The 17,010-nt window shown below is 43.2% G+C and overlaps 1 protein-coding gene across 5 annotated transcripts in view; it reads left to right on the forward strand.

Moving 5' to 3' along the window:
* JCAD (junctional cadherin 5 associated) overlaps positions 1-13,770 on the forward strand; it is a 58,860-nt gene extending 45,090 nt beyond the window's left edge. For 3 of the 5 annotated variants that reach the window (XM_014308171.2, XM_031059319.1, XM_031059320.1), the window contains exon 3: positions 5,310-9,060. In XM_014308171.2, coding sequence (XP_014163646.1) covers positions 5,310-9,060 — 3,751 coding nt within the window. Of the gene's footprint in view, positions 1-5,309; positions 9,061-12,930 lie in introns of those variants that run through there. The other 2 variants (XM_031059322.1, XM_031059321.1) reach the window with 1 other exon arrangement.
* The last annotated feature ends 3,240 nt before the right edge of the window (positions 13,771-17,010 follow it).

Here is a 17,010-nt window from a genome sequence, read left to right on the forward strand (position 1 = left end):
CAGGAATGGCTGCTGGTTGCCTGTTAGGATAATGGGCAGGAAGAGATGTGAGCCCTCTAAAGCAGTCATAGGACAGCAAGTACTGGTGAAGGTCTCCAGGTGGAACCATCCATTCTAGAGAAGGAAGGACAGAACACAGATGTAAGGGTAATTGGGAGGGTCCTTTCTGCTGTGTTTTGGATGAAGTGAACTGGACAACAAAAAAAGTGAGGAAAGATACTGAAAAGAATGAAAGGGAAGAAGGTTTTGAAGCAAGGGAAGAGAGTGTGCAGTGGTGCTGAAGCGGATGCTCAGTTTAGTGTGGAGAAATACTGTTGTGAAGAAGATCTCACTGTGTGAGGCTGGAAGCTACCACAGCACTGCTGCTCCTGCAGCCTGTTTGTCAGAGCCTGTGTGGGTGCACAGGGGTTTGGGAGGGCTGCTGCCTCCCTGCTTCCCATTCCTCTGGGTGCATCTGCAGGGGCTCACACATCTGCCCCACATCTTGGATATGGCAGAGGTATCTGTAATTTCTGGCCTTGGCTAAATATCAAATAATGCTCTCAAACAGTTTAAACACCTCTTTCTAAATGCAAGGGGTGGGACCTGCCAGTCTACAGTTAAATATTAATCCAGGTTTTTAAAAGTGGCTTTTGCACATAACATAGGGAACACAAACCTGAAAATGGCTTTGTCACACTTTCATAAAAATAGAAATATTTTCTTGCTACTGCTGTTACAGCAAACTCTGATTCCAGGTGAGCCTACTGGGAGCTCTCACAAGGGACTAGCAGCTGGTGCCTCTGGTGTGGAGCATGGCTGGGCTGGGCTGGGAAGGGAGGAGGGAGCTCTCCAGGCTGGATCCAGGGAAGCCACAGCACTACAGTGTCTCGTGTCAGCTCCTGAGCCCCTCCAGGTCCCCTCCCAAGTCACAAGGCTGCCACGTCATGCTCCAAAGCTGGAGAGAAGATACCTGTGGTGGCCCAGCTGGGTGTGCTCAGGCCAGTGACAGGCGGGCTGGGGTGAACTCCTGCAGATGTTTTGATATCACTGCTTGGTTTCTGGACTGCTCTGGGAAATCAGCTTCTGGTTCCCAGCTGGGGAAGTGCTGCACACTGCAGAGACCTGGGGACAATCTGGGCCCAAAGAGAACATGACCACCCAGCGAGTTACTCTCTGGACATCGCAGGCTTCCTGCCACCATTTCTTGGTACTGCTTTCCCAGTTAGCACAGGGCAGGAGAGGCCCTGAGCAGGCTGTGTGTGTCCTTCAGGGATAGTGACAGTTCCACAGCAACTCTGAGCATGGCTTAGGCTCCTTGTCCAGGGAATTATCCATACCATACTCTTGTTTACACCACTGATGTAGAACTAATCATCTCCATACACCACAGAAGTGGGTGAGGTTGCCAGCATCATGGCTGCCTTTGCAGGCAGGTTTGCAGGGCTTGTGGTCTTTTGTGATGGCAGGGGATGATGCTGTTGTCTCTGCTTATTGAAGTTGTTCTGCTAATCAAACCTTGTTGAGGAGGGTAGAGGCTTCCTAGCCACTGCTCCTGGTGCATGTGAGGGGAGAGCGATGCCCTGGTGGAATGGGGAAGGGGTGTTTGGCTCCATCCTATTCTTCAGGCAACGGAGGGAGCAGATGGTAGGAGGGCTCTCCTGGCTGTCCTTGCTTAACTGAGCATTTTTAGGCCACACAGTAAAGATTTGGAAGAGGAGACAAGTAAAAAAAAATGGAAAGCTGATCCTATGGGTGTAGATGAGAGTTCTCTTCACAGAACTCCCTTCTGATTCTGTTCTAAGTAGGGAGAAGAGGCACTTTGCTTATTGTTTGTGTGGGAGGAACTGTTAGTAGCTAGCAAATTTAGTGATAAATAGATATCACTAATGAGATCACCTGCTGGAACAATTAGAAAAGTATATTGGTGTTTTCCAATGCTGGGTCTCAGAAGAGTGTATGTGAGGATAGGATCTCAAAATAGAACAGTAGCTGCCAGTGTCCAGAACAGCCCTCTGAAAATTTTTCCACCTTGCTGACTTTTTTAACAGTGCCCTTTGTGGGGCACAAAGTCTGTGCCAGTGCCTGCAGCTCATGCAGGATGAGCTACTGAGTGCCCAACACTTTCCACTTGCACGCTGGCAGCCAGCAATAGGGACAGACATTGCCTACATAGCCCTGCAGTGGCCTCATTCTGCAGGGTTTGGACTTGGATGCCTGTGCCATGCTGCTTCACTTTTGGCCCCATTATTGCATCATGTGAGGTCCTGCTGGTCCAGCATCACCCTAGGGGAAAAGGGCAGCTCCAGCCCATGGCTCTGAGCAAGACAGCTTGGTGAAATGTGGTCATACAGCCAGTGCAGCTTAGACTTATGGCCTCATTTCTTGTAAAGACCTAAAATTCACAGAAAGCTAGAAATAGTTTTGGGGGTTTTAAACCATTTTAATTAAACTAACTTTATATAGAATCAATTCAAAGCATTTTATGAGAGCAAATGTGATACTCATTAGAAGCAGGCCTGTTAGAAGAGAGTTCATAATCTTAAAACCCATCGCCTTGATCCCTTGGGACCACTCTGTCCCTGGAACTTAAATCTCCACAGTTGGTCCCATGGGACTGCTCCATCCTTGGCTCCATCCTCCTCCCAGCTCTCACGCACGTGGAAGCTGCTGTGTCTGGGTGTGCATTTCATTGTGCGTCGGCACTGGCACATCCTGGAGAGACACAGAATTGGGTAGTGGCAGAGTCAGAGATGAGCTGCTGCACACAGGGGCTGTGAAGCCTTCTCCCTGGTGATATGCACCACCTCACCTTTGGTGAGGCTGCAGTGAAGGATTTTAAACTTGGGGTAGCTCTTGGAAGTTTCCCCTTGCAGCACTTCATGGACTGCAAGAGCCAGAAGTGCCACATGTCCAGGTGGGAGGCACTCTCTGCTGCAGCTGTGGCCACAAGCAGCGTGGTTGTGCTGTGCCTGCCTACCATGCCTGCATGCAGGTGTGCAGGAGCTGCTCTCCATCACTGGGAGCAGAGGAGACTTCAGGTTGGAGCTGCACTGGAGGGTTCTTGGAGCATCCTCTTCCCTCTGCACAGTGCAGTGTCATCTTCACAAGTTTACAGAGTCCCTGACAGAGGCTGGCTGTGTAAGCACTTCTAATGCCTTAGCCAGGATTTAGAGAGACAGATACTGTCTGTCCTATGAGTAGATCTTAGAAAGGATCAAGTTTAAAATGCTCTAAATGCCTCCTTTTAAATGTCTTTTTTACACTCTTGTTGCAATGATGACATAGTACAAATTACACTGTGGTTTGTATAATGTCCTGAAGTTCATTACTGGAGTCTAGATATTAACCTTTAAAAATAAATTTAATCTTTTAAACAGCTTTTAATAAATGGGGGGACTTTCTTTCTGTTGAAAAGGATTTTGGGTTACTTCATGGGGTTTTTTTAATGGTGAATTAAGCTTTGCAGCATCACAGGATATTTAAAAATCAGAATTTTTAGGTGCTTTTCTAAGCACCTAAAGCAGGAATCATCTCAAAGAAGTCTGATGGCCTGTGCTGAGCAAGATGTCAAACTAAATAATTCTAATAGTCTCTTCTGATCTTGGAATCTATGACTGTACTTCCTGCAAATTCTGTAGACCCTTTTACAATGATGGACAAAGTCAATCAGAAAGAGCAACCTGTTCATTTTCTCCTCACTCTTACTGGACCCTGTTTCTCACCTCATTTTGTAAACACAGATACAGATGGTGCCACAGCAGTATGGGGATGAGATAAAAGGTTGAAAACAGCATTTGTTCAGCTGTATATTTCCCCATGGAAGTGTTGGTTGTTACTACAGTCAGCTTCTGATATAGGAGGTGTCCTGTTATATTTCATTGATTAATGGAGATGTCTGTTCCTTCTTGGGGTTCAGCAATCAAACTGTGTTTCATGCTTCAGAGGCGGAACATTTTGTTCAGAAGCTCAATCTCAATCCAATTGAATTAATGTGAACAAGATGCTCCTTATCCCAGTCTGGTTTTTAAACTTTTAGACTCATAGGATGAAAGTAATTTACATAGAAGAAAATTGCTGTGGATCTTCATGGATTAATTTTCATTCTGAATTTTGACTTGTATTATGTCTTCACAAAGTCCTATTTAAATAGATCATTTAAATAGATCATTTTTTTAGTAAAAAAGAGCCAGATGACGCTGTTTATATACCTTGGGGTGCAGGGAGGAGGAAGAAATTCTTGGGTTCTATCTACATACTTGTCCTATTTCTGTCAATTTTGATTTTTCTTTCCAGTCTTATGCTGGTGGCAGCCGCGTAGTGTAAAGGCAGTTATATTGTTGGACACCTTAGGTACAAGAATAGCAGAATGCTATTCAAGTAGAAAATTAATTATTTATATAGAAGGGTACCAATTTTGTTCTGCAGAAATGTATAAAACAGTTTACACTCTGTTCAGAGCAGACAATGAACCTATTATGTTCGTGTAAATCTGTGTTCTGAATTTCTAATCTGCAATGTCTAATGTCTTTCATATTTCACTGATGGATTCTTTTATTTAAGAATTTTATACTTCTTTTGAAGTATTTTACATTTAAAATATTGTTTCCGTTTTATTCAGAACTGTGTTGATACATCACCATTGTTGTGACATGTGTCATTTAATCCAAAGCACCCTGAAGAAATTTGTTCCCTCAGAAAGATGAGCAAGAATCAATTCAGGAACTGACATGTTTAATTTCAGCACTTTTACCAGGATGCAAATCATGTTTCTTACAGACTCTATCTTATGAAATTTTACGATATAGACACCTACCTGTTCTCCCTACCTCTGCTTCTTGGAACCCTATTAAACTTGAATACCACAGTAGTCTCCTTAACATCTATAGATTTTGATTTAGCAGGATACAGAAGTAATTTAAGGCAGTCACTTCTGGTTTTAGAATGGCATCTTAGAATCAGAGGCTGGTCTGTGTTGGAAGGGACCTTCAAGATCATCTAGTTCCAAATCCCCTGCTGTGGGCAGAGAATTTTCTAATGTCCATCAAGGAGGGCTGTGCGTGTTTGCACAGCAGGTAACTGTGTGCATTTGTCTCTCTTTCTAACATCTTTGCATAGCTAACAACCTGTCAGAAGAGCTTCTTTCCCTTCCTTTACCCATGTTAATTGGCTGACTTTTAAATCCTCTCATTAAAATTGTCATCTGGTTGCAAATAGATTACACAAATCCCCATGGCATAACTCATCATTTGACCTCCTAATGACCTTAACCCATGGTAGAAAGAACTGGCACCTGTGCACACTGCCTCTGACACTGCTTTTTTTTCCAGGGCTTATGACAGGCCTCATTTAGCACGGTCTTCCCAGTCCAAGAGTGATAAAGATCTGGCCTACTGGAGAAGACGAGGACAGGACTTCAGTGTGCTACTGGGCTATTCCCAGAAGGCCAGTGTGGAGATGAAAGGCCTGGCTGCAGCCCCAGGGGCACCCCGGCACCCCAAGGAGAATCAGCTGAAGGTGGGCACAGGTGCAGGGTATGGCAAAAGAAGTGGCTTGCAGGAAAGCTGTGAAGTGCCCAGTGACTGCAAATGGCAAAGTCTGGAAATAGAGAGCTGGAACCAGCCAAAAAAGGTAGGGAGGCAAATGTCTGAGGGTGACAGGGAGAAGCTGCTTCAAGAGCTGTATTCACTGACGCTGGGAGACAACGTACTCAGCACCCAGAGCAGGGGGAAATCGCAGTCCTTGCCAAGGGTCCTTTCACCTGAGAGCATGAGGTGCGTGGAAATGCCCTCCCTGACCAACAGTAACAACTCGCTCAGCGTCACTAAAACCCCCTCCTATCCCCCAAACAGACTGAATGTGGAACCAGCCAAGCACCATGGAACAGGAGGCAATTTCCTTCCCCTGGTGAAGCCCAAGTATGGGAGACCTCTCAAGCCTCCATCCTATGAACTGCAGCGGCAGACTAGGGCACCTGCAGAAACCGTGGGTTTCCAGGACCACTACCAGAAAGAAGAGCCTATCTCCTACTTAGCCAAAGTCAATGAGCCAAGGCAAGATGCTGGCATTCCAGACTCTGGTTTGGAGCCCCCAGTGTATGTACCTCCTCCTTCTTACAAATCCCCATCTCACCAACATGTGACCCCCCATTCCCCCAGTGAAGTGCCTAACACCAACCCGTGCGCCAGCAGTGATCCACAGGGTCCTGCAGAGCGGGTTGTCCCCTGCCAACGACCAGCAATGAATACTTTTGAAGTTGGGGGTGACCCTTGCAAAGACAACCATTTTCCTCATGGGAAGCAAAGCCATGCAAGGCGCCCTGCTGACCACCTGCGATCCGTTCAGTACATTCCCTTTGATGATCCTCGGATACGACACATTAAAATTGCACCACTGGAAGGTCTGCAGGGCAACTCTAACCACATGGAAAATGCATGTAGTCCCAGTTCTGGTGCTTTGCAAGAGAGAAATCTTGAAGTACAGTACAACAGTGCCTTTGTGGATGCATCAAACTTGTCCAGTTCTGCGAAAGGAGAAAGAACTTCCAACAGTTCCACCCATAGCAACAGATGGTTGGCACCATCCATCCGAGATCAGGAAAACTGTGCCTTGCCGGACCAAAGAGACAATTGTAGAGCAACTAATCACAGCCCCCGTAACGAAGCCAGCACAGAGTACACGAAAGGCAAACTTTCTGTAAGAAATTCACATATGGACAACACCTGTGAGACTGTTACAAAAGTGAAAAAGTTTGAACCTGGAACTGGGATGCAGAGCAAAAAGAGTTCAAAGAAAAAAATGAATGAAACTATATTTTGTTTGGTCTCCATCCCAGTTAAATCAGAATCCAATCTGCCAGATACAGATAGGAACAACAACATAACTCAGAGCCCTGATAAGAATAGGTTTGATAACAATGGAGCTTTGCAAGAACAAAGTCTCTTAAGTATGTCTTCAACAGACTTGGAGTTACAAGCGCTTACAGGAAGCATGACCAATAAAAATGAGTTACAAAAACAAGAGCTGTGGAGACCAGAAGAGTTCAAACAAATGAATGACCTCAGATTTATTCAGCCTACAAAACACAGAGAGCTCAAATATTCTGGCTCCTGGCCAGGTGATCAGTACAAAGACCAGCAGACGCAGACAAGTTTCTCTGAAGAATCCGAGAGCCCAGAATTTTTCCATGGTACAAAGCCTGGGAAGCCTGATAGTAGTAAACAGCTATCTCCAAAACTCCCAGGATGTACAACATCCACAGTGGGGGCAAAACAGACAGGGTCACCTTCTGATGAGAGAGGCTGCAGGCAGAGCAGTTACAGTATGAAGGGCCAGACTCACCTCAGCCAGTCTAGCAACAGTGCATTTTCTAGGACTGCCACCTCAGTCCTTAAGTCTCCCTCCCCAAAAGCCCACCAGAGCCAGCCTGTGCCTGTCCAAGAGAGGGAAAATGGCCTTCTTTCCAAGGGAGATGTAGTTAAGGGAGAACCAGGTGCTCCCTGCAACAGTACAGAGCCATTTGGGCAGTTCCTGTTGAAACCTGTAAGTCGCCGTCCCTGGGATGCAATAAGTGAGCTAGAAAGTTTTAACAAGGAGCTGCAAGGGCAGGAGGAGAGCACAAGCAGTGAAGAAGATTTGGAAAGTGCTGCAGCTCCTCTGCAGGCAGGTGCCTTTATGCAGAGGAGGGAGTCCAGAAATGAGAAATCAAGCCAGGAGCCAAAACATGGTGCGAAATCAGAAATGGTTGTGCCAGAGGTGCCTGTAATTAGGTCAGGAAGGGTTAAAAGTAAGTCTGAAAGTTGGAGCATGGGGACAGAGCATGGTAGCGAGCCAAGATATGGTGGCTTTCAAGGCTTTTCAAAGCCAGGAGGGAGCAGTGAAGGAGTCAGGCCAACAGATGGAAGACTGATAACAGAAATGAGGATGGGGGAAGCCAAGAGTAGAACAAGCAAACAGCCAGTTCATGAGAGCCCTGTCAAAAGAGTTTTGTCCAGTAGCTCAAGTAGTTCATGTCACAGTAATCCTTTCAATAACCCTGTCTTGCAGGAGATGAGTGAAGACCAAAATTACCTAGACTTTATTAAACTGACCAAATGTGCAACTCCCACAAATGATAGGGTGTTAGAGAGAGGGTCAGGAGTATGCTTGTCACTAACAAAGAGGAACCAAAGGTGCTCTGAGCCAGATTTGAGGTCAGTGGGACTTGATGTGGCCCCAGAACCTGGTGCTGACAGCTCTGATCACTCTCCGGATGCAAATGCAGTGGAAATCCCTGTGAATGAGTCATTGCAGGCAAGAGCTGCAAGAATTTTAGGTATAGATATAGCAGTGGAGTCTCTCCTTCCAGATGACCATGTTGGGTCCCACCCAGGCACTGGCCCTTCAAACGGTGCTCAGGACTTTGAGTCATCAACGACAGGGAACACAGTAAGTAACAAAGAAGGAAAAAAAGAAGATTCTTATGAAGGCAGGCGAAAGTGTGGCTGGACAGAGAGTGCTCTCTTTGTCAGAGCGGGAGGGCGATCTTTATACCCTGTTGAAAGCCAGGCCACTCTCCAGGAAGCCAGCACTAAACCACTGGTAACTGAACAAGTTCTTGAACAACCTGTGAGTCCCAGCCAAGGCGAGGACCAAAACTTGGTTTGCAAGTCAGCTGCTTATCAGCATTCAGAAAAGAGAGTGAGGAGCACCTCAAAAGTGATAGAGACACTCCAAGGCAAGCTCGCTTCTCCACCCAGCCGGACTGCCATGGATCGCTTGGTGCGGATGAAAGAAGTTGACTCTGTGTCGCGCATGAGACGCCTGAGCATTAAGAGCGCAGACTCGGGAGAGGAGGTGGATGAGGAGAAGCTGTCGAAGGTACCAGAGGAGAGAGGAAGCAAACTGGCAAGCTCAGGGACTGTTTCCAAGCGTGTTATCTCTCTTAGTGAAAATGGATGTTTAGGTGGAATGGACAAGAAGAAGATTGACAGAGATTTTTCATTAGGTAAGACTCTGTTATGGGAGATCCAGATGGGTACTCGTTTCTTATGTAATGGGCATGATCAGTTTGCTTATGCCCACGTAATGCTGCTCAAATAGTAACAGGCTGTAGGTGGTACTATCCTCATCTGGGAGCCACCCACTTTGCTCTCCTTGTGGAAAAGATGAGTGTTCTCTGGTCCCATTTTAGGAATTGTTACTGTAAAACTCACTTGTGATACAGAAATTCATTCACAGAGACTGGAGTGCTCCCTAAGGTCTTATCTCTGTCTAATTGTTTCAGGGAATGGCCAGGCTAAAACACTGGAGTTCAAAGACAGTCACTCTAATGCCAGTGTTTGGGAACATATGGTCATTTAATCATAGCTGTTCCTTGAATGCAAATTTTTTTCCTTCTCTAATACTTAAGTAGACACATACTATATCATAGTTCAGAAGAAACTAAAAATAAAAATCCGATGTTCTTCTATGAAGCCTCTGGGAAATGGCTGCATATAGGGGCCTGGAAATTCTCTCTCTCATGAATATTTTCCAGATCAGATGTTGAGAATAACTATTAACCCCAGGACAAATGGAAAGTTGACTTTTTCAGTGAACACATTTTTTCTTTTTTTTTTTTTTTTTTTTTTTTTTTTTTTTTTTTTTTTTTTTACTATTTTTTGGTGTTTCTGATCTCTCTCTAAAACATATAAACTTTTGTAGTCCATTTGCATCCCCAAAGTAACCTGAGCAGTTCCCTCTCGGGAACAGTTTTCATTTAACATTTTTTTTACCAACTGAAAATCAGTTGTTGCTATAGACCTGTGTAAAGAGATAAATCTCCCAGGCCACCTGCCTAGTCCATTAAATAAATTGGAGTGAGCAAACATAGGGTGTGAAAGCTGTTAAATTAGTATTAATCTCCTCCTTCCTTTTTCATCCTTTCTGTTACAGTTTACACTTTGCCTTGAAATCTGCACAGGTTATTCATTTAACCTCATTGATAAAAATCTAGTCACAGTTTTCCAGTACATAGGGACTGAAATTACATAAGGTCTACTTTAACCTGGATTTATGCAATTCCAACTGAAAAGAAATGCTTGTATGAGTTTTAAGTATTGACTCCTGCAGCCTTGAAGCCTTTTTCTCCATGTTTTTTTCTGTATCCTACATCTTGGTCTGTCTCTGCTCTGAACTGTATTTCTCCAGACCAGATTTTTCAAACAGACTGATTCAGCTTTCTTGTACCCATCAGGTCTAGTCTGCCCCACATGCATTTCATATGCTTTCCTCCCTTGGGCTTTCTGCTGGAGTGAAGAAAATAACTGTTGTGGTGACATGACTTCAGGGATGTATCAAAACAGATTGTGTGCGTTTTATTGGAGAGTTATTCTGCAGTAAATTAGGTCTAAATTTATCCCTCTTGCTGACAATGCCAGGCTTGTGTTCTGCAGTGTGTTCCCACTGCAGCAGCTCCCTCACAGCCATAACAGCCCTCCCCATGTTTGGATGGCACAAATGTCCCTTCCTGCTGTGCATGTCCAGGGTGACACACATGGGGTGGGTATGTGGCTTCTGGCCTCTTCCCATCCAAAGAGACCCTGATTTGTTGCTGCCCCCAAACGCTTCACCTTACAGAGGGACTGGAGATTTATGTTTGTAAAAAGGCCTGATGTTGTGTCTTCCTCTTTTAAATCTCACTCCAGTTTTCACAATAACTCATTGGTACCATTGAAAGCCCAAATGAGAATTAATCCTGGAAAACCATTATTCCATTCTAAAAGGTCACTTTATTTGGAGCAAGGTAGGGTGATGTTAGACTTATAATTGCAGACTGGGCCTGTCACAGAGGCTGCAGCCCTTAGCAGAAACAGGCTTTCACATGTATAATGTAGCTTGGCAGAGGAACAGTCATCTCAGAGTAAGAGCCCTGCCAAAACTGAGTGCAAGCTCATCTTACTATGCAAATACTGCCATTAGGAGAACATCTCTAAGTGTTCCCAAATGCATTGGATGTCTTTTCTCCTTTGCTGTTTGAAGACATGAGTCTGCTAATCTGGCTTTGTTTCTGTAGAGAGCATTTCAAATGAGCTTAACCAAATGTTGAATAAGCATTTCTGTATCAGTGCTAGAACTCCAATGTCTGTCCCCCTCAAAAGGGTGACCTGGCCTGTCGGTCTGGCACTTTTGTGTCCTTGGTTTAGGTGCTGAGGGCATGGGTAAGCTTTCAGGAAATACACTGAGCCATGCAGAGGCTCCATGTCTTGTGGCCTGGTTTTCTCCTTTCCTCCCCACCCCTGTCTTGCCACTCCCTGAAACAGTGAGCACCTGAAATTTTGTGGGGAATTCTGTTAATGTGAATGTGTCTGGCCTTAGGAAAATCAGGTTTCTGAAATGCAAATCCATTTTTTTCCTTAGGTCAGCCTGTCACAGAACACTTCAGAATTTTATGTTCTAACAGTTTAGATGGCAAAATTCTTACGACCAAAAAAAGTTACTGCTGTAGAGGCACCTTCATACACCATCAGTGCATTAAGCTTAAAAAGATACAGCATTATCCTAGAGAACACTAGCCCTCAAAAACTTGATTCCTGTTGATTTTTTGCATTCATGTGGTGTCTGTTTGGAAATACCAGAAAAGGCTTAGCAGAAATCATAGGTGTTGCTGGCACAGATTCCTTTCTTGGCTGGACTAGCAGCTCCAGGAGGGTGGGCAAGAGAAGTGATAAAAGATTCTGCAACACAAATCCACCCACTGGGGTCAAATCCAGAAGTCCTTTCTTAGCCAGTTCCCCCTTGACGGGAGTGTGGATGTAGCAGATGGACACTTGCACATAGGAGCACAAATTTCCCTGGAGGATTTTGATGCTTTTTATGTTTGAATGAAGACATTCACTCACATCAACATGAAAGTCCCGAGGATGAATGTTTTACTCCAAAGTGTGATATTTGTGTGTGGAATTATTTTCATGCTCAGCTGTTTAAATGTGAGTGCAGTGGGAGTACAGCCTACGGGAGGGACGTTTAAGGTTAGCACAGATTCCCAGGTTGTGTAAGAGCAGAAGCAGCACGCGGCAGCACGGCTGCAGTGCCGGTTTGTCTGGGCCCTCTGTGCCTGCAGACTCCTCTCTGGCTCCTACATGCCATGACCATGCACATCAAGGGCAAGCCAGGTGTCTGCATGATGGCACTGGGCAGGCAGAGCTCACAGGGCAAAGCCTTTTTGTTGCAATCCTGTCCCAGACTGACAAGGGTCATGTCTGCTCACTACATGGCCAGCAGTGGGATAAATCCAATCAAGAAATCTGATAGAAGAGTGTCCTCAGGGATTTGGGAAAAGGAAAAACCAACCTGTGGTATGTCCTGTGAACTGGCAGGAGGGAGGCTGGAAGTGAAGAAGAGTGTTAGCAAGCCATTCCAGTGCTTTAGTGAAGAAGGCTGAAACATGAGCTGCAGTTTTGCAGACTGAAGCAAGACAGACTAACCATAGTGATGCAATGCAGCTGTGCTTTCCTGTTTTCTGTTGAATTAATCTGAAATGAAGGATTTTCAATCAAATGAAAAGACCCTGATGACTGCATGGCATAATCACTCCTTCACCCAGCCTTACACACCCTGCTAGGATGCTTAAAGCATTTGCTGGTCCTTAGTGTTCAGTACGAGGGCGAGCAAATCTTATGTCTTTTTCTTCCTGTCAAAGCACCTGAAAACTGGAAGTAATCACTTAGCATTGAGTGTGCTTGTTCCTACCTACCCAAGGCCTTCCCAAATTCTATCTTCATGCATTTGGTCAGAGTTGTTCCTGAATTATACTGGTAAAAACACAGAATTTGGGTCAGGAATGTGATATGTATCTTTAATGCGTCAAGCTTTATCAGCTTCTCTTTTTTTAAACAAAAGCTAGGGAAAAAATGTGTCACTTCCACAGCTAGAAATATTGAATAGATTTCACAATACATTATTAATAGTGTTTTCTTGTTTTTTTTCCAGATACATATGACCCCACCAAAGTTGAAAAGGTGTGAGATTAATGAAGAGGAGAATAGAGAAATTTCTGCTCTACTAAGAATGTTTCACTGATTTTTTTCTGGGTGCTTTTTGTTTGGTTTTTGTTCTTTAACATTTGGAAATTGTCTCCATTTGTGATGTTCATGGTGTACTGATAATGCCTTTACCACTGCCACTAGGAATTAGCTATTCATGTCTGAAGCTGTTGCGGAGACCACAGAAAAATGACTTCTACATTGGAACCATCTGGCTTTGTAGTGTTTAAGACAATACCTACCATTGGCAAAGAGTTTTCATCTGAACTTTATTTCAGTCTTTAACAAGGATAGTGAAATGCATCAACTGAGGTGTTACATTGGTGTAAATGTAAACGTGGGAAATTTGTGAAATTATTTTTTAAAGAATGTGAATCTATAAGCTACACTTCTAAGAATCTACATTCTAAACTTTGTTTAACTTAAGGGATTTTTGGCCATAAGTAGAAAGTGCTGCTGCACTGTGTGGGGGAAGGAATGTGAAAGAATGGTAGCAAAGACTGATTGTGAAATTCTCTCTGACTTCCAGAGTTTGAATTCACTTGGATTAAATACTTACCACCTATAAAGAAGAAAAACAAAACCCAAAAGCTTCTGAAAGATGGAAGACTTTTGTAGTACAGTGTACAGAACATGTAATTATAGTAGCTGGCAACTATGTTTCAAACCAATGCAAAGTATACCACTGGCTGTTTTGCACTCAGTATTACCTGTTTTTGTTTTGCTGTTTAGAAATTCTTTATATGAAAGAATAGTAGCTGGTTTAAAATAGCCCATTTTAACAAAGTAACTATATTTCTTGTTACAGAATACTATCTATTTTTCTACGATGTAAACAATTGCTAACAAGTGGCAAGTATAAAGAAGTATTATTATTATTATAATTATTATTATAATTATATTTTAAGAAGACTTATTCCTCTGAGTGAAGGTGCCCCAAGCAGATTTCACTTATATATCTTAATGCACACACCATATTGCCACTTACTTGGTAGTGCTACCTTATTTTGCTCTGAAAAAAAGCCATCTATCTATCTATCTATCTATCTATCTATCTATCTATCTATCTATCTATCTATCTATCTATCTATCTATCTATCTATCTATCTATCTATCTATCTATCTATCAGGCACCTTCATACACCATCAGTGCATTAAGCTTAAAAAGATACAGCATTATCCTAGAGAACACTAGCCCTCAAAAACTTGATTCCTGTTGATTTTTTGCATTCATGTGGTGTCTGTTTGGAAATACCAGAAAAGGCTTAGCAGAAATCATAGGTGTTGCTGGCACAGATTCCTTTCTTGGCTGGACTAGCAGCTCCAGGAGGGTGGGCAAGAGAAGTGATAAAAGATTCTGCAACACAAATCCACCCACTGGGGTCAAATCCAGAAGTCCTTTCTTAGCCAGTTCCCCCTTGACGGGAGTGTGGATGTAGCAGATGGACACTTGCACATAGGAGCACAAATTTCCCTGGAGGATTTTGATGCTTTTTATGTTTGAATGAAGACATTCACTCACATCAACATGAAAGTCCCGAGGATGAATGTTTTACTCCAAAGTGTGATATTTGTGTGTGGAATTATTTTCATGCTCAGCTGTTTAAATGTGAGTGCAGTGGGAGTACAGCCTACGGGAGGGACGTTTAAGGTTAGCACAGATTCCCAGGTTGTGTAAGAGCAGAAGCAGCACGCGGCAGCACGGCTGCAGTGCCGGTTTGTCTGGGCCCTCTGTGCCTGCAGACTCCTCTCTGGCTCCTACATGCCATGACCATGCACATCAAGGGCAAGCCAGGTGTCTGCATGATGGCACTGGGCAGGCAGAGCTCACAGGGCAAAGCCTTTTTGTTGCAATCCTGTCCCAGACTGACAAGGGTCATGTCTGCTCACTACATGGCCAGCAGTGGGATAAATCCAATCAAGAAATCTGATAGAAGAGTGTCCTCAGGGATTTGGGAAAAGGAAAAACCAACCTGTGGTATGTCCTGTGAACTGGCAGGAGGGAGGCTGGAAGTGAAGAAGAGTGTTAGCAAGCCATTCCAGTGCTTTAGTGAAGAAGGCTGAAACATGAGCTGCAGTTTTGCAGACTGAAGCAAGACAGACTAACCATAGTGATGCAATGCAGCTGTGCTTTCCTGTTTTCTGTTGAATTAATCTGAAATGAAGGATTTTCAATCAAATGAAAAGACCCTGATGACTGCATGGCATAATCACTCCTTCACCCAGCCTTACACACCCTGCTAGGATGCTTAAAGCATTTGCTGGTCCTTAGTGTTCAGTACGAGGGCGAGCAAATCTTATGTCTTTTTCTTCCTGTCAAAGCACCTGAAAACTGGAAGTAATCACTTAGCATTGAGTGTGCTTGTTCCTACCTACCCAAGGCCTTCCCAAATTCTATCTTCATGCATTTGGTCAGAGTTGTTCCTGAATTATACTGGTAAAAACACAGAATTTGGGTCAGGAATGTGATATGTATCTTTAATGCGTCAAGCTTTATCAGCTTCTCTTTTTTTAAACAAAAGCTAGGGAAAAAATGTGTCACTTCCACAGCTAGAAATATTGAATAGATTTCACAATACATTATTAATAGTGTTTTCTTGTTTTTTTTCCAGATACATATGACCCCACCAAAGTTGAAAAGGTGTGAGATTAATGAAGAGGAGAATAGAGAAATTTCTGCTCTACTAAGAATGTTTCACTGATTTTTTTCTGGGTGCTTTTTGTTTGGTTTTTGTTCTTTAACATTTGGAAATTGTCTCCATTTGTGATGTTCATGGTGTACTGATAATGCCTTTACCACTGCCACTAGGAATTAGCTATTCATGTCTGAAGCTGTTGCGGAGACCACAGAAAAATGACTTCTACATTGGAACCATCTGGCTTTGTAGTGTTTAAGACAATACCTACCATTGGCAAAGAGTTTTCATCTGAACTTTATTTCAGTCTTTAACAAGGATAGTGAAATGCATCAACTGAGGTGTTACATTGGTGTAAATGTAAACGTGGGAAATTTGTGAAATTATTTTTTAAAGAATGTGAATCTATAAGCTACACTTCTAAGAATCTACATTCTAAACTTTGTTTAACTTAAGGGATTTTTGGCCATAAGTAGAAAGTGCTGCTGCACTGTGTGGGGGAAGGAATGTGAAAGAATGGTAGCAAAGACTGATTGTGAAATTCTCTCTGACTTCCAGAGTTTGAATTCACTTGGATTAAATACTTACCACCTATAAAGAAGAAAAACAAAACCCAAAAGCTTCTGAAAGATGGAAGACTTTTGTAGTACAGTGTACAGAACATGTAATTATAGTAGCTGGCAACTATGTTTCAAACCAATGCAAAGTATACCACTGGCTGTTTTGCACTCAGTATTACCTGTTTTTGTTTTGCTGTTTAGAAATTCTTTATATGAAAGAATAGTAGCTGGTTTAAAATAGCCCATTTTAACAAAGTAACTATATTTCTTGTTACAGAATACTATCTATTTTTCTACGATGTAAACAATTGCTAACAAGTGGCAAGTATAAAGAAGTATTATTATTATTATAATTATTATTATAATTATATTTTAAGAAGACTTATTCCTCTGAGTGAAGGTGCCCCAAGCAGATTTCACTTATATATCTTAATGCACACACCATATTGCCACTTACTTGGTAGTGCTACCTTATTTTGCTCTGAAAAAAAGCCATCTATCTATCTATCTATCTATCTATCTATCTATCTATCTATCCATCTATCTATTTACCACAGGGTTAATTTCTAATTTTTCCCACTCAACCCTTGGATCGTTCTTCTTGGAGCCACTTTCTGAAACACACTGAGAACTCTCCAGGCTGGTGCTGCTGCCATTCCATTCCAGGGACGCTGATTACCAAAAAGTGGGTTTGGATCTTTGTCCCAGTGTTGCCGAGTGGCTCAGATAAAATGCCTGCTTGCTTTCTTATACTTTGTTCCCTTTTACAGATTATGAGTTTGGATTAGGCCAGTGCACAAAAGTAAGTAAAACTGGGTTCTTCTTCCCTGA

The sequence above is a fragment of the Geospiza fortis genome, unplaced genomic scaffold, assembly GCF_000277835.1.
Source record: "Geospiza fortis unplaced genomic scaffold, GeoFor_1.0 scaffold75, whole genome shotgun sequence".
NCBI lineage: Eukaryota > Metazoa > Chordata > Aves > Passeriformes > Thraupidae > Geospiza > Geospiza fortis.